Here is a 15,885-nt window from a genome sequence, read left to right on the forward strand (position 1 = left end):
ACCCCGTCTGCTGAGGAGCTCCTCATCCCTGACTCAGGGGAATGCACTTCCAAGGAAAAGGGCTGGGATTTCGGTAAACCTGTTTGCCTGGTAGGTGAGGGAGGATGAGTGGCAGGGGATCTCCTGGCCTGCGGTGACATCATCCCCAAAACAGGCATCTCTGATGGGTGCTGCCCGCAGAAAGCTAACTTTGCTCATCCACACACCCAGAGCCGGGCACTCTGCGGGATGCCTGGAGCAGGCTGGCCACGAGGTGGACAAGGACGCGTCCCTGCCTCCTGGTGCCCCTGTAGCGCCTGGAGCAGTGCTCCATCCACTGCTGGTGCTGCCCACTCGTCCCTACCCGGGCCGTGCTGCTGCATTCCTGTCCAAGCAGGGCCCAAAGGGGTTTCAGCGCTGAGCGGGGGCCGCTGCTCCGGGCCGGGCAGCAGGAGAGGCCTCTGTTGTCTGCCGGTTACCGGGGCAGGGTGGGATGCGGGCGGGGGGAAGCCCCGCCAGCGGAGGCGGTTGCTGGCGGTGACTAAGGCTCACGTGTGACGGGGAGCGGGGGAGCAGCAGCTCCAAGGCCTCTCCAACAGCTGAGGTGGGGCTCGGAAACGGGAAATCGGTGTCTTTTTGGGGTGCCTGAGGCTGGGGCAGCCGGTCCGGGCGGTGCTGGCTGTGCATCGCGGTGCTGCTCGGGGCGGGGCGTGTTTGCTGCGGGGTCAGCGCTTCGCGCGTGGCCGGAGCATCGTAAAATGTGTATGCGAGCCCCAAAATCTGAGAGAGCAGGGGCTGGAGGCGGGCGAGTGGGCGAGCGAAGCTGGGGGATGCTGAGCGCTGCGGGGACAGGCCCGAGGCGGGAGTGACGGGTGCGGGGTCCCAGCCGCGGCTGCGGGAGGAGCGGCGCCGGCTCGGGGCTGCGGGGCCGCGTCTGGAGCCGGGGCGAGGCGGAGCATCCCCCGGCCGCTCCCCCCGGCCGGGGCCGCGGGGCCGGGGCGGGGAGCGCCGAGCGTCCTCCCCGCGGGCCGGGGGAGCGGGGCTGGGCCAGCCCCTGCGCCTGCCGCGCCATGGAGCGGAGCTGCGCCGGGCGGGAGCCGCAGCCCCGGCCCCAGCCCCAGCCCCTCGGTAAGGATCCGCGGCGGCAGCGGCGCCGGTACCGGCTCCGGGGGTGCCCGGGGCCCCCTCCCGCACCGCGGGGCGGCAGGGAGTGGGGGTGCGGGATGCGGCCCGAGGCTGCGGGATGCGGCCCAGGGCTGCGGGGTCTGCCGGGGGTGCGGGATGCGGCCCGCCGTCCCTGCGGAGATGCGGCGGCCGGGGCCGCGGAATGCGGCGGAGCGGGAGGGCCGGCGGCCCGGGGAGGCGGTGGAGGAGCCGAGGGGGGCGGGGGGGGACGCACTGCCGGGGCCGGGGCGGCTTCCCGGGAGGGACAAAGCCCGGGCACGGCCCTTCCATCTTGGGGAGGGCCGGAGCGGCCCCGGCCCCGCCGCCGGGGGGGTGCAGCGGGGCTGCCCTTGGGAAGCCCCGGGGGTGGCGGCGCCGGCGCCGCCCCGGCTCGTACCCGCCGGCCGGTGGGCGATGCCCCCGATGGGAGGCACCCGCTGCCCCCCGCCCGCCGGGGCCACCCCTCCCCGCCGCGTGGGCTCGCGGCTGGTCCCGGCAGGGCCGGTCCCGCTGCCCCGGGATGAACCGGGGAGGGCGGCGGCGGCGGCGGGGCCGCGCTCGGGGCCGGGGTTGGCGCTGCCTCTCGGGGCTCCGGCTCAGCGCTCGCTGTGACTAAGCAGAGCTCCGCGGAGCCGCTTCCCACCGCGGGAGGAAGAGGAGAGGCGGCTCCCCTCCCCCTCGGCCCCTGCGCTCCATCGCCCGGGCCCGCGGACAGGGAGGGATGGCTGCGGCTCCCGGCGATGCTGAAAACCGGCGGCTGCCGCACCAGCCGGCCGCGGGTCCTGCCATCGCTGCCCGAAGGACGCGTCCTGCGCCGGACATGTTGTCTGAGTCCCGCTGTCGCCCCCGCTGCCTTCCCGCCCGCCGTGGCCTGCCCGCTCGATGCTGTCGCGGCCCGGGGACCAGGCTGCTCCCGGGCACCCTGTGTGTCACTGGCTGCTCTCCTGTGAGCACAGAATGGTGCTGAAGGAGCACGAGCGGTTTTGCACCATGTCCTCCTTCGGGGACCATCCCTGCCCTGTCCCGTGTGGGTGACCTGCATGACTGGGCAGCCCGGGCTGCTTCCTGTCCTGCTGCCTAGAGCGGCTCGGAGCCACCAGCAGGGATGGGATTTTCACTCAAGGGGTCGAGACCCACCATGTGTGGGGCAACCAGTGGCACTGGAGGCCAGAAACACCTGAAGGGCAGCCAGGGCGGGGTGTGACCTGCGGAGCTGCCCAGGTGGGCAGAGAGGGATGCGGTGTACAGAGGGACGAGGACCAAGGCAGGGAGCAGGCAGAGGTTTGTCCTTATCCAGGTTTCCCCCAGCTTCTCCAGCCCTTCTCCCTTGGCACAGAGGAGAGGGAGGGCGAGCTGGTTGCCCACCAGTGCCTGTGTTTGGGAGCAGCAGCTCGGGAGTTCTCCCAGCGCGGGAGCCGCTGCTGCGAAACCGTCAGAGCAACGTGATGCGACGTGCAGAGTGGTGATGTGACAGTCCCGTGGTGCCATGTCCAAAATAGTTAGCACAGCTCTCGCTCCTTGGAGGGCTCAGAGCAGGGTCGGGCAGCCCCACAGGCAGCCTGCTGGGAACAGAGCTGGATCCTGCACGGCCCCAGCCCTGGTAGGTGCCACATCCGTGTTGTGAGGCACAGGACCTGTTTTTTGGGGGTACTGACCTGCTCCCCAAGGGGCTGGATGCTGGCAGGCTCGGAGCCCCATGCCCTGCCTTCCAGCCAGGTTTCTGTTTCCCAGCATGATGCTAGTAGACAGGTTTTCGGGAGCGCGCCTGGGCTGGCTGCCCTGGGCACTGGTGGCGCCGCACGGGTCGCCCCAAGGACGAGGGCACCTCCTGTCACCACTGCCAGCGTGCCAGATGGATGGTGGGCAGGTGTTCCTGCCCCTGCCCTCAGGCTGGTTGGGCTTGCACTGTGACCACAGCCATGGTTTGCTGTGGGGGTGCTGGGGCAGCAGCAGCAGCTCCAGCTCTTTCCTTCGTGTGTGTTTTAAACCCTGGAAACCCCCTGGCTCTGGCCTTGCTCTCACCACGAGATCCCAAGTTCCCCTTGCTGCTCTCCAGCTCGTCATGTCACTGCTGGCTCCAGGAGCTCAGTGACCCCTGCCCTGGCCCAGGGGCTGGTGCAGTTCCCCCATGGCTGCCCCCATACCCCTATCCCAGAGCCTTGGCAGCACACGAGCCCTGGGAAGGGAGGCTGGATATGCCTCTTTTTCCTGCCTGGCACCTGGTTGTGCCCTGGCAGGGGCCCTGCTGCCTGTCCCCTCCTGCCCTGCTCCAGCCTGTCCCCCAGAGCGGGGCTCTGGGCAGTGGTGGGGCACTGTGGCTGAAGCCCAGCCAGCTGCCAGCTGTGTCTCACTGGCTCCAAGGTGGCGGGGAGAGGAGCCAGCCCTGGGTGACAGTGCCCATGTGCCTGGGGACAGGCTGCAGGTGGCTGTCCCCGTTGAGGACAGGGTGTCATTGCTGATGGTGGCTGCCAGGGTGGCACTGGCCGCCCCTAAGGCGGGGGCTGCTGGCTTTGCCCATATCTCCCTGCCCAGGCATGTGAGGGTGCGTGTCAGTGCTGTGCCTGCAGGCAGGACATAGTGGGGACGTGTTGGGAATGTGCTGTGGACGTTCCAGGGATGTGTCAGGAGCACTTGCTCACTGTCCCTGTCATCCAGGTGTGAGGGTTGCTGCAGCACACGGGAATCACAGGAGCTGGGTGGGACAAGGCAGGGCTCAGCCCCAAGGCACGTCTGAGTGTGGAGCTGAGGGTGGGAACAGGGGCAGCACTGGGGTTTGGAGCACCCCCAGGGCTTGGAGCATCCTGGTGCATGCCACGGTGCTCTGGTGGCCTCAGACAGAGTGGATACCACCACCCACAGAGCCATCCCTGCTCTGTGGCCACGGCTGCCTTCCTGCTCTGCACCAGGACCTGCTGGCAAGGAGAGACCCAGGGACTCATCCCCATGGGGCTGCTATCAAGGCAGGGGAGGCAGCTGGGAACAGCTGCACTAGAGAGGGCCTGAGGGTGTATTGCACACATGGATGTCCCCAGGGCTGTGGGGAGCAGCCCTGCAGGGCCAGCAGTGGCTCTTTGAGCTGGCCCCAGGGTCTTGTCCTTGGCACAGCAGGCACTGCTGCAATGGTCAGGCTGGCTGGGCACTGTGACACCAGCACCTCTGGGTGGCTTTCCACTGCTCAGCAATGACCTCCAGTGCACCATCAGCCCTGCTGATGCCCCCTGCCCCGCTGGGCACGTGGAGCTGCCTGTGGCTGCCCTGGCTGTGCTTCAGAGCGGGAACACAAGGATACGGAGCTGAGGGGAGCTGAGGTGACATCGGGCGGGTGCCCCCCCGTCCTTTTGGGCAGTGCCCTGCAGGGACAGTTAACGAGGGCTGCTGGTCCGAGCAGCGCCCGCGGGCCTCGATGTGCTCTCGCTTCACGGCACCGGGATCTGCCTGCGCCTGGCTGAGCATCCCTGGCCATGTGCCGGCCAAGGAACCGCGCTGCACCGGGCACTGCCGGGCTGGAGGTGCCGCTGGCGCTCGGTGGCACGGGCACCAGTGCCGAAGGAACCCATGGGAGCAGCAGGACGGGCTGGGTGTGCGGCATCGAGGGCAGCACCCAACCCTGTGCTGGGCATGGCGCCGTCCCGGTGGCAGCACCATGGGGCTGGGTGCTGCAGGGCAGCCGTGCCTGCGTGTCTGGGGGGACGGGAGCTAATCCGTGTGGAATGCCCCGGCCGGGGGAGAGGGGACGCCCGCGCCGCCTGGGCGCAGGCAGCGTTGGGTTTCAGGGCAGCTGCCGTGCTGGAGCAGCGACAGGGACAGATGGCGGCAGGGCCGGCCCTGCCCCACCTTGGGGGGCTTGGCTGGGCCTGGAGGTCTTGGCCGTGCCCACAGCCCTGCCCTGGCCACAGGTGCTGTTGTCTCTCTGGCCATGGGGCAGGGCAGATCCTGCTCAGGGCTCTGTGCCTGGCTGTGTGGAGTGGCAGGAGGCACCCACTGTCCCCTGCCAGTGCTCCCCACATGCCCAGGGCTCTCTGAGGTATTTCCATCTGCTCAGGGGATCAGCCTGGCCTTGATGCTTTCACACCCTGTGGGCAGCACTTGGCTGTGCCGCCACAGTGGTCACCCCTCCCAGCTGGTTCACACGCAGTGACACTGCAGGTGCCATGCCGGGATCTGGCACCTGGGGGCTGCCAAGCCCTGCTGCTTGGGGTTGCCTATCTGGGGCAGCCATGGGGGGACAGAGCAGGGCACCCCCCAGTCCCAGCCCCTCATCAGACCGATGGCTGCCTCGCAGGGCGCAGCTCTGGGGACGTGGGATGTGCAGGATCGGGGCCAGGGGATGGGCTGGCTTCCTGCAGCACAAAATACCCGGAAAGTCTGCGGGGGGGCCGGGGCTGCCTGTGTCCCCACGGAGTCCAGGGTGGGGGAACCCTGTTGGCACAGCCCTGGCCTGGGGGGCTGCAGCAGCACCCCCAGCCCTTCTCTGGGGACCAGGGGACCTGGGGCGTGCCCATGCTGTCAGTGCAGGAGGCTGGCAGTGCCCAGTGCCTGTTTGGGCAGCCTGGGCTGACCCTGGCTTGGAGCACTCCAGCATGGGGTGGGTGAGGAGCTGTAGGGTGGGTGAGGAGCCGTGGGGTGGGTGAGGAGCGGCGCCGGCTGTGTTTGCAGAGCCCACACTTTGCCCCTCGCTGAGGGCTGTGGAGAGCTCTGCAAACACGGCTGAGCTGTGTGTGACATCAGCTGGTGGTGGCTGCTGGTCACCGAGGTTCTGCCATCCCCCCCTGGAGCCAGGGGCTCACAGCAGTGGTGTCCATGGGGCTGGAACTGTGTGTCCTGGGGTGGGTCTGGCATCATTCTGGCCACAAGTGACAGTGCTGCCACTGCATAGGGGTTGGAGTTGGGATCCTGGCAAATACTGAAGGGTTTGTTTGCAGAGGGCTGATAATGGGGGCCGGGGGAGTCACCACCACTGTTGTCCCTGTGGACACTTCCAACACCATTTCTACAGAAAGCACATGGCATGGCATTGCCAGACGCTGGCACCGCTTTGGGCTGTGCTCAGGGTGCCCAGGGGTCACCCAGAATGGGGGACATCCCCCAGGCTGCCCCAGGGCTGGCCCCACGCGGGGAGGGGGCTCTGTCTGGCAGCCTGGTGTGCATTCCTGGGCCATGAGTTCATGGCTGCGGGTCCGTGGGGGCCACGGGCTGTCACGGTGACGTCAGGCCAGGCCCGCGCCCATCCTGCCTCCGGCTGCGCCGCGGAAGTGCTCGACGTCCTCGTCCCCTGGGGACAGTGGCAGGGGAGTGTGTGGGTCCCTGTGCCCCTGGGGGTCTCTGGCCCTGTGTCCCCCCATGGCAGGGCCGAGTGGCAGCTGCCAGGGCATGAAGGGCAGCTTTGTGGTGGCAGTGCCTGGTGGAGCCCGGCTGTCCCTCTGTGCATTGTGTGCACCAGCGCCTGGCACCCGCTGCGGGTGCCCCCCAGGACTGGGGCAGCAGCAGCAGCAGCAGGGCTGAGGTGGGGTCCCACTGCCCTCCTTGGGGTCCTGAGGGTTGTGTTTGAGGGGACAGGGCTGTGTCCCCTGAGGGCTGTGTTTGGAGAAGATGGGTCTTCCACAGGCTTCCCCAGCTGAGTGACCTTGTGTTCTGCTCTGTGCCTCTTGCAGGGAAGCCACCATCGCCGATGGGAGACAGCGTCCCCCCGCCCTCCGTGCCACCCCCTACGCCTGGGGGTGCCCTGCAGGGAGAGCGCAGCTTCCCCCAGCATGACCGACCCGGCCCCCCGCATGTCATCCCCTCGGAGAAGACTGTCCCACCCGTCCCTGCAGCCATCAGCCCCTCTGAGAAGATCGTCTCGCCCATCCCTGCAGCCGTGCCCCCCTCCCATCAGCCCGTGTGCCCCCCAGCCGTGCTGCCCCCCTCTGAGAGCAGCCCCCCGCAGCGTGACCGACCCGGCCCTGCAGCCGTAGCACTGCCAGGACAGCCCGTGTCCCCCAGCCCTGCCACTGTGGTCCCCTCAGCACAGAGTGTTCCCCCCCGGGGTGACCAGTCCACCCCTGGACCCCCCAAGCTGCCTGGGATGGAGCACCCCAAAGAAGAGGCCCTGTCCCACCCCCCTGGCCAGCCTGTCCCCGTCCACGCTGCCGCCCCGTGCTCCGTGGAGACGCTGCCCCACGGGAGCCAGCCCCCAGCCCCAGCTGCCACCGAGGGGGCCCCTCCTGATGCCAAGAGCTCCCTGGGTGCCACAGCCGGGCCCTCAAAGGACGTGAGCCCCCGGAGCAGCCGCCCCTCACCATCTCCTGCTGCCAGCCCCCGGCCCAAGCAAGGTGGGTGCCCGGAGGTTGTGGTGCTTCAGTGATGCTGCACCCCGTGGGCACAATCGATGCCCGGTGGGGCTGGGCACTACCCTGGTGCTGTTTCCCCTCTGCAGATGCCCAGAAAGCCCAGGCAAGGCACAAGCAGGCAAAGGAGCGGCGCGAGGAACGAGCCAAGTACCTGGGTATGGAGCTGGGAGGGAAAGTGGATGGGAGGGAGGCAGGGGCTAAGGAGCTTTGCTGGGTCATGGGCAATCCCATTAGCCGTGGTGAGCTGAGCCTGGGTGCGAACTGCAGTGCTGGCAGCTCTGCCCACCAGGCACATCACTGATCCCCTGGCACACTGCTGATCCCCAGGCACACCGCTGACCCCCAGGCACATTGCTGACCCCCAGACATGCTGCTGAGCCCCAGGCACATGGCTGATCCCCGGGCACACCACTGACCCCCAGGCACATTGCTGACCCCCAGACATGCTGCTGACCCCTAGGCACACTGCTGACCCCCAGGCACACGGCTGACCCTCAGGCATGCTGCTGACCCCCCAGCACACACTGTTGCTCCCTGCTCTGGGTACTCCCCGTGCCACCAGCCCTCGTACCCAGCTCTGCCATGTGCAGGCAGCCCCAGCAGCCCCACAGTGGCTCGGGGCAGCAGGCGAGCAGGGCCCCTGCGCTGAGCATGGGGCCTCCTTGTCCCCGCGCTCTTTCCACCCTCATTCCCCCATTGTTCACCGCGCGGCTCGGCGGGCTCCCGGCGGGCTCCCGGCCTTCCTTTTGTCCTGGCCCAAACCCCTCCCTCGCCGGCCGGCCCTGATGCTGCCTGCCCTGCCTGCCCCGGCCGCAGCCGGCCCGTGGCCCCACGCCACCGGCATGGGCACGCGGTCCCAGCACGGCGCTGCCCCAGGCTGTGCCTCCGGTGCCACCCCGCTGCCCCCACAGCTGCCAAGCGGGTGCTGTGGCTGGAGAAGGAGGAGAAGGCGCGGCTGCTGCGGGAGAAGCAGCTGGAGGAGCGGCGCAAGCGGCTGGAGGAGCAGCGGCTGCGGGCGGAGAAGCGCCGGGCGGTCCTGGAGGAGCGGCAGAGGCAGAAGCTGGAGAAGAATAAGGTGGGCATGGGGATGGGTATCGTGGGTGCAGTGGGCAGGGGGACTGGGGTGGCACGTGGGATGCAATCCCTGAGGGGTTCTCGTGGCTCCAGCACTCTTCAGGAGATGCTTCATGAACCCTTGAGGAGATGCCCACTGTATGCATCCTCTGCTGCCCCTCCTTCCTGGTGCAGAGCCTGCGCTGTGCTGCTCAGCACGTGTGCCCTGGCCAGGGCAGGCATCACTGTCCTGTCCCTCTCTAAGCACCCCAATCTCTGCCATGGCCTCATGCTGGGAGGCTCTGGCTGGCCCCAGCCCTGCTCCCCCAGCTGCTGGGCTCAGCCTGTCCCTCTCCCTCGGGCAGGAGCGCTATGAGGCAGCAATCCAGCGGTCGGTCAAGAAGACTTGGGCAGAGATCCGGCAGCAGCGGTGGTCCTGGGCTGGGGCCCTGCACCACGGCTCCCCTGCACACAAGGATGGTGAGTGCTGGGCTGGGCACAGGCACCTGGGCACCCTGTGGCTCTGACAGCTGTGGGGGCAGCTGGGCATCTCTCTGCCAGCCCTCAAACCCAGCTCAGCCCCACTTGGTGGGGCATGCTGCCATCACTCTGGGCTCTGCTGGGGACTGATGGGGTCCCGTGGCTGTTCCCTGCTCCTGTGGGGCTGGGTGTAAGCTGGAGGCTGTGTGTCACAGTCCCTGTTCCACGCAGAGACCTGCCTGGGGGCAGCCCTGGCTGCCTCAGCATGCCATGGCCACGCTGCCAGGTGTCCAGCAGCTGTGAAGAGCCCCTGGCCCCAGGGGCTGTGGGGCTGCACGAGGCCTCTGCAGGCTCTGGCTGGGGTCTGTGCTGCGGCGTGTCCCCTTGTCCCCCAGCTGGGTGGGGGCAGTGCTTGGCCCCTCCAGGTCCAGTATGGAGGTGACCATGGCTGTATGTGTGGCTGCAGAAGCTGGTCCTGCTCCGTGGGAGCTTCTTGGGGACACCCTGCACAATTCAGCACTTGGACAAGTGGAGGTGTCCACTGTCCCCTGATGGCTGTGCTGTGCTGGCAGGTGCCAGCACTGTCTGGCATGGATGGTGCCATAGAGGAGAGCGCTGAGAGGAACTGTCTGGCCTTCATGTGCCATGGGGCATCTGTGGTGGCCCTGGCTGTACCTGGCCAGACTGTGTACAGGTGTTGTGTTCCTGGCTGTACCTGGCCGGGCTGTGTACAGGTGTTGTGTGCCAGGCTGTGTGTACTGGCACCATGTGCCCAGTGCTGTGTGTTCAGGTGTTGCGTGCCCAGCTGTACCTGGCTGGGCTGTGTGTACAGGCTCCACGTTCTGGGCACGCCTGTCTTGGTGGCATGGGTGCCACTGTGGCTCGTGGCACACTCGGGGTGTCTGTGGTGCAGCACCTGGCAGGGTCAGGCAAGGGGACACCTTCCCCTGCCACCTCCCATCGGGATGAGCTGCTGGAGCTGCTGCCAGCTGTCACTCACCAATCTCCCGCCTCCACCAGCCCTGAGCTTCCCTGGCTGTTTGTCCAGAGGAGCCAGGCAGGGTGGGGAGATCCCAGCTACCTGTGGAGGTGCTGCCAGCCACCAGCACTGTCCTGGCAGTGCCATAGTGACCCAGCACCGGTGTGATGTTGTCTCGTGTCTGTCTGGACCTGCTGCCCTCACCCTGCTCCCCCAGGGTGGATGCTCGCCTGGTGCTGCCGAGGTCCCCGGTCACCCGCTCCTGATTCCCAGGACTGTGTTTGGGAAAATTGTTGTAGTGGGGCCTGGGAGCCTCCCTGGCTCTCTGAGGATGAGATTCCTGCATGATCCCAGCATGACCCTGCAGGGTTCAGACACTGCCATACTGAATGCCAGTGCTGTGTGTCGTGTCCCCAGACACCAGTGTCTCCTCTGGCCCCACTCTGTGCCGTGTCACTGGATTCCAGCATCTCCTGTCCCACTCTGTGCCGTGTCCCCAGACTCCAGCACCTCCTGTCACATTCTGTGTTGTGTCCCTGGATTCCAGCATCTCCTGCCCCACTCTGTACCTTGTCCCTGGATTCCAGCATCTCCTGCCCCATTCTGTGCTGTGTCCCTGGACTCCAGCATCTCCCCTGGTCGTTCCACTTCTGCCCCAGTGCCCTGGCACGTCCGTGCATGCTGCATGTGGGGGGCCTGGCCCCGGCCCCGGGACCTTAATGCCCTTGTGTCTTTTCCCTCCTCCAGGTGCGAGCCGGTGCTCGGTGTCCGCTGTAAACCTCCCCAAACACGTCGACTCTATAATCAACAAGCGGCTCTCCAAATCCTCCGCCACCCTCTGGAACTCTCCCAGTAGAAGTAAGAGCCCTTTGCGTTTGCCCCAGCGCAGGGGGCACAGCCAGGCCCCTGCCCAGTGCTGGGGACCCCTGATGCCAGGGTCCCCCATCCCCAGGTGCCCGCGGAGAGAGGAGAAGCCGTTTGCTGTTTGGGGGAGGAGGCTGGAACCGGCCGGTGGCTCCTTGAGGCTGTGTGGGCTGGGAGGAGAAGGAAAAGGAGGAGGAGGAATGGCTATGTGGTGGCAGCCCCATGGGGCGCCAGGATGAGGATGGGAGCTTGGCTCCCTGCCCCAGGGCATCTCTGGTGGGTTCTGGAGCAGCCACAGAGGGGCTGCCTGTCACCTGCCCTCCTGGGGCTGGGCACGGTGCCAGTGCCCCCACAGGCTCCTGAGTGCCACAGAGCTCTGTGGCCATGGTGGTGCTGCAAGGTCATCCTGGCCCTGGGAGCGCTGCCCAGTGCTGCAGCCATGCCAGAGGGATGTGTCCAACAGAGGGATGTGTCCAGTGCTGTTGTGTTTCGGGGTTGCCTGGCGATGGGCGCCTTCCCGGATGGGTATAAATAGCCAGAGCAGCTGACGCCGGTGGCTGTGGTGACGCAGGCAGCTCCCACCGCCCTGTGCTGAGGCTCAGCCCAGGGACAGGCACCTGGGGGCTGTCAGCACTGCCCCAATGGGAGCAGCATCTCCCTGGGCCCGTGCCAGACCTGCCACCCTGTCCCCCTGCAGCATCCATGGCTCTGTGCTCTCCCCTCCCAGCAGCTGGTGCTGCCCCTGGCCTGATGCCCAGTGGAGAGGGGCAGAGGGGCCCTGTCTCCATGGGTGGTTCCCATGCGCCGCAGGGTGTTTGGTGACATGTGCTGCAGGGCAGCCAGTGGCAGCTTGGTGCCCAGCTGAGCCAGCTGTGTGGCCAGGCATCGCCGTTCCGTGGGTGCTGTAATCCTGGCCTGGTGATTTAGCACAGCTCCCGTGGGATGAGGGCACACTGTGGTGTCCCCCGGGCAGCTGGTATGTGCCAGGGCCTCGCTCACACAGGGCAGGGGCACAGAAGGGTGCCATTGCTGGGCACAAGGAGAAGGCAGAGCAGGGGGGCTGCTGTCACCAGGGTGAGACCCAGCACCACTGGTACATGGTGACTGCAGTGTCCAGAGGACACAAGGGCACCACTGTCGTCATGCCACAGCGCCGTCCACAGGCACCCACACCCACCCACGGGCACAGCCCTTCATCCTGCTCAGCTCTGTGGGGCCGTGGGGACCCCTCCCCAAGCTCTGGACATCCTGGAACTGTGCATGCGCCGTGGTATTGCTGCAGACACGCGGCTGCTCCCTCCCAGCGGCGGCTGTGAGAGCAGGACTGGAGTCTGGAGCTTTGTGGTGCACTAATGGCCCCTCTCCCTCCCCAGACCGGAGCTTGCAGCTGAGCCCATGGGAGAGCAGCATCGTGGACCGGCTGATGACGCCCACCCTGTCCTTCCTAGCCCGCAGCCGGAGCGCCGTGACGCTGGCGGGGAATGGCAAGGAGCAGGGTGAGCCCCCAGGGGACAGGGACACGCGGCTCCTGGCACAGCCAACCGGGATAAGAGAGCCTGGAGTCAGTGGGCAGCTGACATTAGTGCCAGCTCCATCCTGACCCTGCTCACTCCTCCCCCAGTGCCCGTGTGCCCCCGCTCAGCCTCCGCCAGCCCCCTCAGCCCCTGCCACAACCACCGCCTGCCCCACCGCTGCTGGGAGCGCCGGAAGGCGGCCGCCGCCAGCCCTGACGTGACGCCGCGCCGCAGGACCGAGCCCTCACCCGTGAGTGCCACCTCCCAGGGGTGCCAGGGCAGCTGTGGGGCATGGCGTGGCTCCCAGCCAAGCCCAGCACCCAGCGCTGACGCCATCTCTGTCTGTCCTTGGCCGGAGCAGAAGAAGAAGGAGAAGAAGGAGAAGGATCGGGAGAATGCCAAGGAGCGCAGCGCCCTGTCCCGCGAGCGCAGCCTCAGGAAGCGGCAGTCACTGCCGGCGGCACAGCCCCGGCTCCTGCCTGCGGCTGACAGCAGGTTGGGACCCCCACCCACCCTGGGGCTTCCCAGCCCCTGACCCCACCCGAGGGCTGCCCCAGCCCCACTAACACTGTCTCTTGCTCTGTTTGCAGCCCCGGCCCCAAGAACCGTCCCTCATCCCCTGCTGCCCCCAAGAACCGTCCTTCATCCCCTGCCACCCCCAAGAACCGTCCCTCATCCCCTGCCACTCCCAAGAACCGTCCCTCGTCCCCTGCCACCCCCAAGGCCCGCCCGGCGTCCCCCAGCCCGGCCCTCAGCTCTCCCCACAAGCCACCCTTGCCTCGAAGCGTCCATTCCTCCCCCAAGGTGCGGGCCAGGGCTCGGGAGGAGCGGGGGGAGCAGGAGGGCCAGGCAAAGACACGGGAGAAGAAGGAGGAGGAGCGGGGTCCGGCACCCCCAGCCCTTCCTGAGCCCCCCAAAGTGCCCGCAGAACCGACAGCAGGTGGGTACAGTGTCACTGGGGAAGCTGCAGGGCTGGGAGAAGCCAGAGCAGCCCTGACACTGCCTGCTTCCCCCAGGCCCCCCAGTCCCTGCAGCCCCCGGCCCTGTGGCAGCCAGCCCCCCAGCCAGACCCCCTGCCGGCACCACGGACCGGGAGGAGGCTGCCCGGCTGTTGGCGGAGAAACGACGCCAGGCCCGGGAGCAGCGGGAGCGGGAGGAGCGGGAGCGCCGGGAGCAGGAGGAGCAGGAGAGGTGGGTGTTGTCCCCTTGGCCCCCAGCCCCGGGCTCCTGCCGTGCTCAGGGCTCCGTCCCCGCAGGCGGGCGCAGGAGGAGCGGGCACAGCGGGCGGCCGAGGAGCAGAGCCGGAGGGAGGCCCTGGCACGGCAGCGGGAGGAGGAGCGGCGGCTGCAGGAGGAACGAGAGGCCCAGGAGAGAGCCCGGGCTGAGCGAGAGGAAGTGGAGCGGCTGCAGAGACAGGTGGGGGTGACAGAGTGTGGGGGAAAGGGGCTGCAGGAGGTGGGGGGCAAAGGCAGGGATGGAGGAGGAAGGCGGGGATGTTCTCCTGTGATTCACTCTCCATGGGGTTGAAGGGGTGAAGTCCCTCAAGACCCAGAGTTGCAGGAGGGAACTGGAGCAGGGCTGTGCTGAGCTGTCCAGGCAGCACATCCCCACAGTCCCTGCCCCATCCCTTTCCCCCTATCACAAGTAATCCCTTCCTGCCCTGCTGTGGCACAGAAGGAAGAGGCCGAGGTGCGGGCGCGCGAAGAGGCTGAGCGGCAGCGCCTGGAGCGGGAGAAGCACTTCCAGCGTGAGGAGCAGGAGCGGCTGGAGAGGAAGAAGGTGAGGCTGGGGGGCATCTCCAGGCATGCGGCACGGCAGGTTTTTCCCTGGAAGGGATCCTGCCTGGCACCAGGGGCAGGTCTGGGTGGTCAGGGCTGTGTGTGAGTCCCTGTGTGACTGCAGCGCCTGGAGGAGATCATGAAGAGGACACGCAAGTCGGACGCAGCAGACACCAAGGTGGGAGCCTGTCCTCTGTCCTGGGGCACTGGGGACTTGGGCACTCGACAGAGCCCTCCTGCCCCTGCCTGCAGCCCCTCACAGCTCTCCTGTCCCTGCAGAAGAAGGACGACAAGAAGGTGGTGAACGGGAAAGCAGCCGAGCAAGAAGATGTCCCAGGTGTGTGGGCACCCCGGGCTGCTCCCCCCAGCCCTGCTCTGGCCCAGGCCACGGCTGAGCCAGGTTCTGCCATGTCCTCAGGCCGCGAGAAGCACCTGGGGCCAATCCCCAAGGCAGAGGAGCTCCCGGAGACAGAGACCCCAAGCGCAGGGACGCCAGGGGGAACGAAGGGCTTGGTGGGCGAGGGGCTGCAGCCAAGGTGAGACACCGCGGGGACACCGGGGGGGGAGCCAGGGGGCGGCAGGGCCGGGGCTGAGCCCAGCCCTCCCATCCCACAGCTCCAAGGAGGCGGCAGCCCTGGTGAACGGCGTGCAGCCCGGCAAGCACGAGAACGGCTTCTCGGGCAGCGAGGGCTCCAAGGAGCTGCGGGATCTCTCCCACCATGGTGGCAGCCCCGGCAGCATCATCCCCTTCGGCGACAAGGAGCCCTTCCTCAAGCAGGCTGTGGTGAAGCCGCCGCAGGTGACAGGTGAGAAGCAGGAGGGCTGTGGGGGGACGCTGCTGTGAGCATCCCAAGCTCACACCGCTCTCCCCACCCACAGAGGTGCTGTGAGGGCCTGGCTGATGTCCCCAGGGCCAGTGCCTGCGCCCTGACCCCGGTGGCCCACGCAGACCTGTAGCAGTCGTCACAACACGACCCTCGCTGCTCCTCCCGGGTGCCTGGGGGCTGCAGGGCCCCGGCGAGGACGCCTGGCTCCTCTCTTTGTTCTCGTTTTTATTTCGTTTTGTTGGGTTTTTTTTATTTTAAATATGCACCTTATCAGACTGACAGCCCACCCTCGCAGCCCGCCGGAGCCGCCCCAGACGTGTGGTGTAATGATGTAGTTATTTAACTCGCTGGGTACAACGTCTGTGAATACTGTAAATAGAGCCGGCCGGGCGTGGGGATGCTCTGGGGGGCTCGGGGCGGGGGGAAGCCGTGTCACAGCTCCCGGTGCCCACGTTCCCCCGCATGTCCGTGTGTCCAGTGTCCCCGGGCCCGGCCGGCACCACGCTGCTCTGTGCCCTTGTGACAGTGTTATGCATCCAGACAACCTTTGACAACAATTAAAAGTGGACAATGCCCTCGGCGTGCCTCTCTGTGTCCGGGAAGGGGACTGGGCAGGGCAGGGCTGGGCTGGGCAGGGCGCTCTCCCGGCCGCCACAGCAGCGGGGCAAGTTTGCCTCCGTGCCCGGGCTTGCCCCCAGCGCTGCCGCTCCATCGCTTCTCTCCCGGCAACGGGTCTCATCGCGGCGGCCCCACCCGCAAGCAGGGCCCTGTCCCATGGCTGCCTCTTCCCTCCCGGGCTCTCAGGAGCCGCACGTGGGACAGACCGGGAGAGTTACAATAGAGCTGGACGGAAGAGGGCCCGCAAGGTCCCTTTGGCGAGGGCCGCGCCCCGCCCTGGCCGCCCGCACAGCGGAGGAG

At 67.5% G+C, this 15,885-nt stretch overlaps 1 protein-coding gene across 2 annotated transcripts; it reads left to right on the plus strand.

The window, feature by feature from the left end:
• Positions 1–1,009: 1,009 nt before the first annotated feature.
• On the plus strand, positions 1,010–15,541 carry MAP7D1 (MAP7 domain containing 1). Of its 2 annotated transcripts, XM_030964397.1 has the most exons (18): positions 1,010–1,107; positions 6,795–7,454; positions 7,559–7,627; positions 8,384–8,547; positions 8,891–9,005; positions 10,732–10,842; positions 12,222–12,344; positions 12,470–12,612; positions 12,724–12,857; positions 12,953–13,302; positions 13,379–13,553; positions 13,619–13,778; positions 14,037–14,141; positions 14,265–14,318; positions 14,420–14,477; positions 14,559–14,676; positions 14,756–14,946; positions 15,020–15,541. In XM_030964397.1, the coding sequence occupies exons 1-18, from the start codon at positions 1,050–1,052 to the stop codon at positions 15,028–15,030; spliced, it is 2,799 nt and encodes a 932-aa protein (XP_030820257.1). In that variant the 5' UTR covers positions 1,010–1,049; the 3' UTR covers positions 15,031–15,541. The 2 variants fall into 2 exon arrangements, with proteins under 2 accessions (XP_030820257.1, XP_030820258.1); XM_030964398.1 differs by lacking the exon at positions 10,732–10,842.
• The last annotated feature ends 344 nt before the right edge of the window (positions 15,542–15,885 follow it).

The sequence above is a fragment of the Camarhynchus parvulus genome, chromosome 23 (genome assembly GCF_901933205.1).
Source record: "Camarhynchus parvulus chromosome 23, STF_HiC, whole genome shotgun sequence".
Taxonomy (NCBI): Eukaryota; Metazoa; Chordata; class Aves; order Passeriformes; family Thraupidae; genus Camarhynchus; species Camarhynchus parvulus.

What these genes read in the sequence shown, in the direction of transcription:
- MAP7D1 (XM_030964397.1), top strand. Translation starts at nt 1,050, where the DNA reads ATGGAGCGGAGCTGCGCCGGGCGGGAGCCGCAGCCCCGGCCCCAGCCC. An exon ending in CGAGCAAGAAGATGTCCCAG is followed by an intron (nt 14,478 to 14,558) that starts GTGTGTGGGCAC and finishes CCATGTCCTCAG; the next exon opens with GCCGCGAGAAGCACCTGGGG. An exon ending in GGCGAGGGGCTGCAGCCAAG is followed by an intron (nt 14,677 to 14,755) that starts GTGAGACACCGC and finishes CCCATCCCACAG; the next exon opens with CTCCAAGGAGGCGGCAGCCC.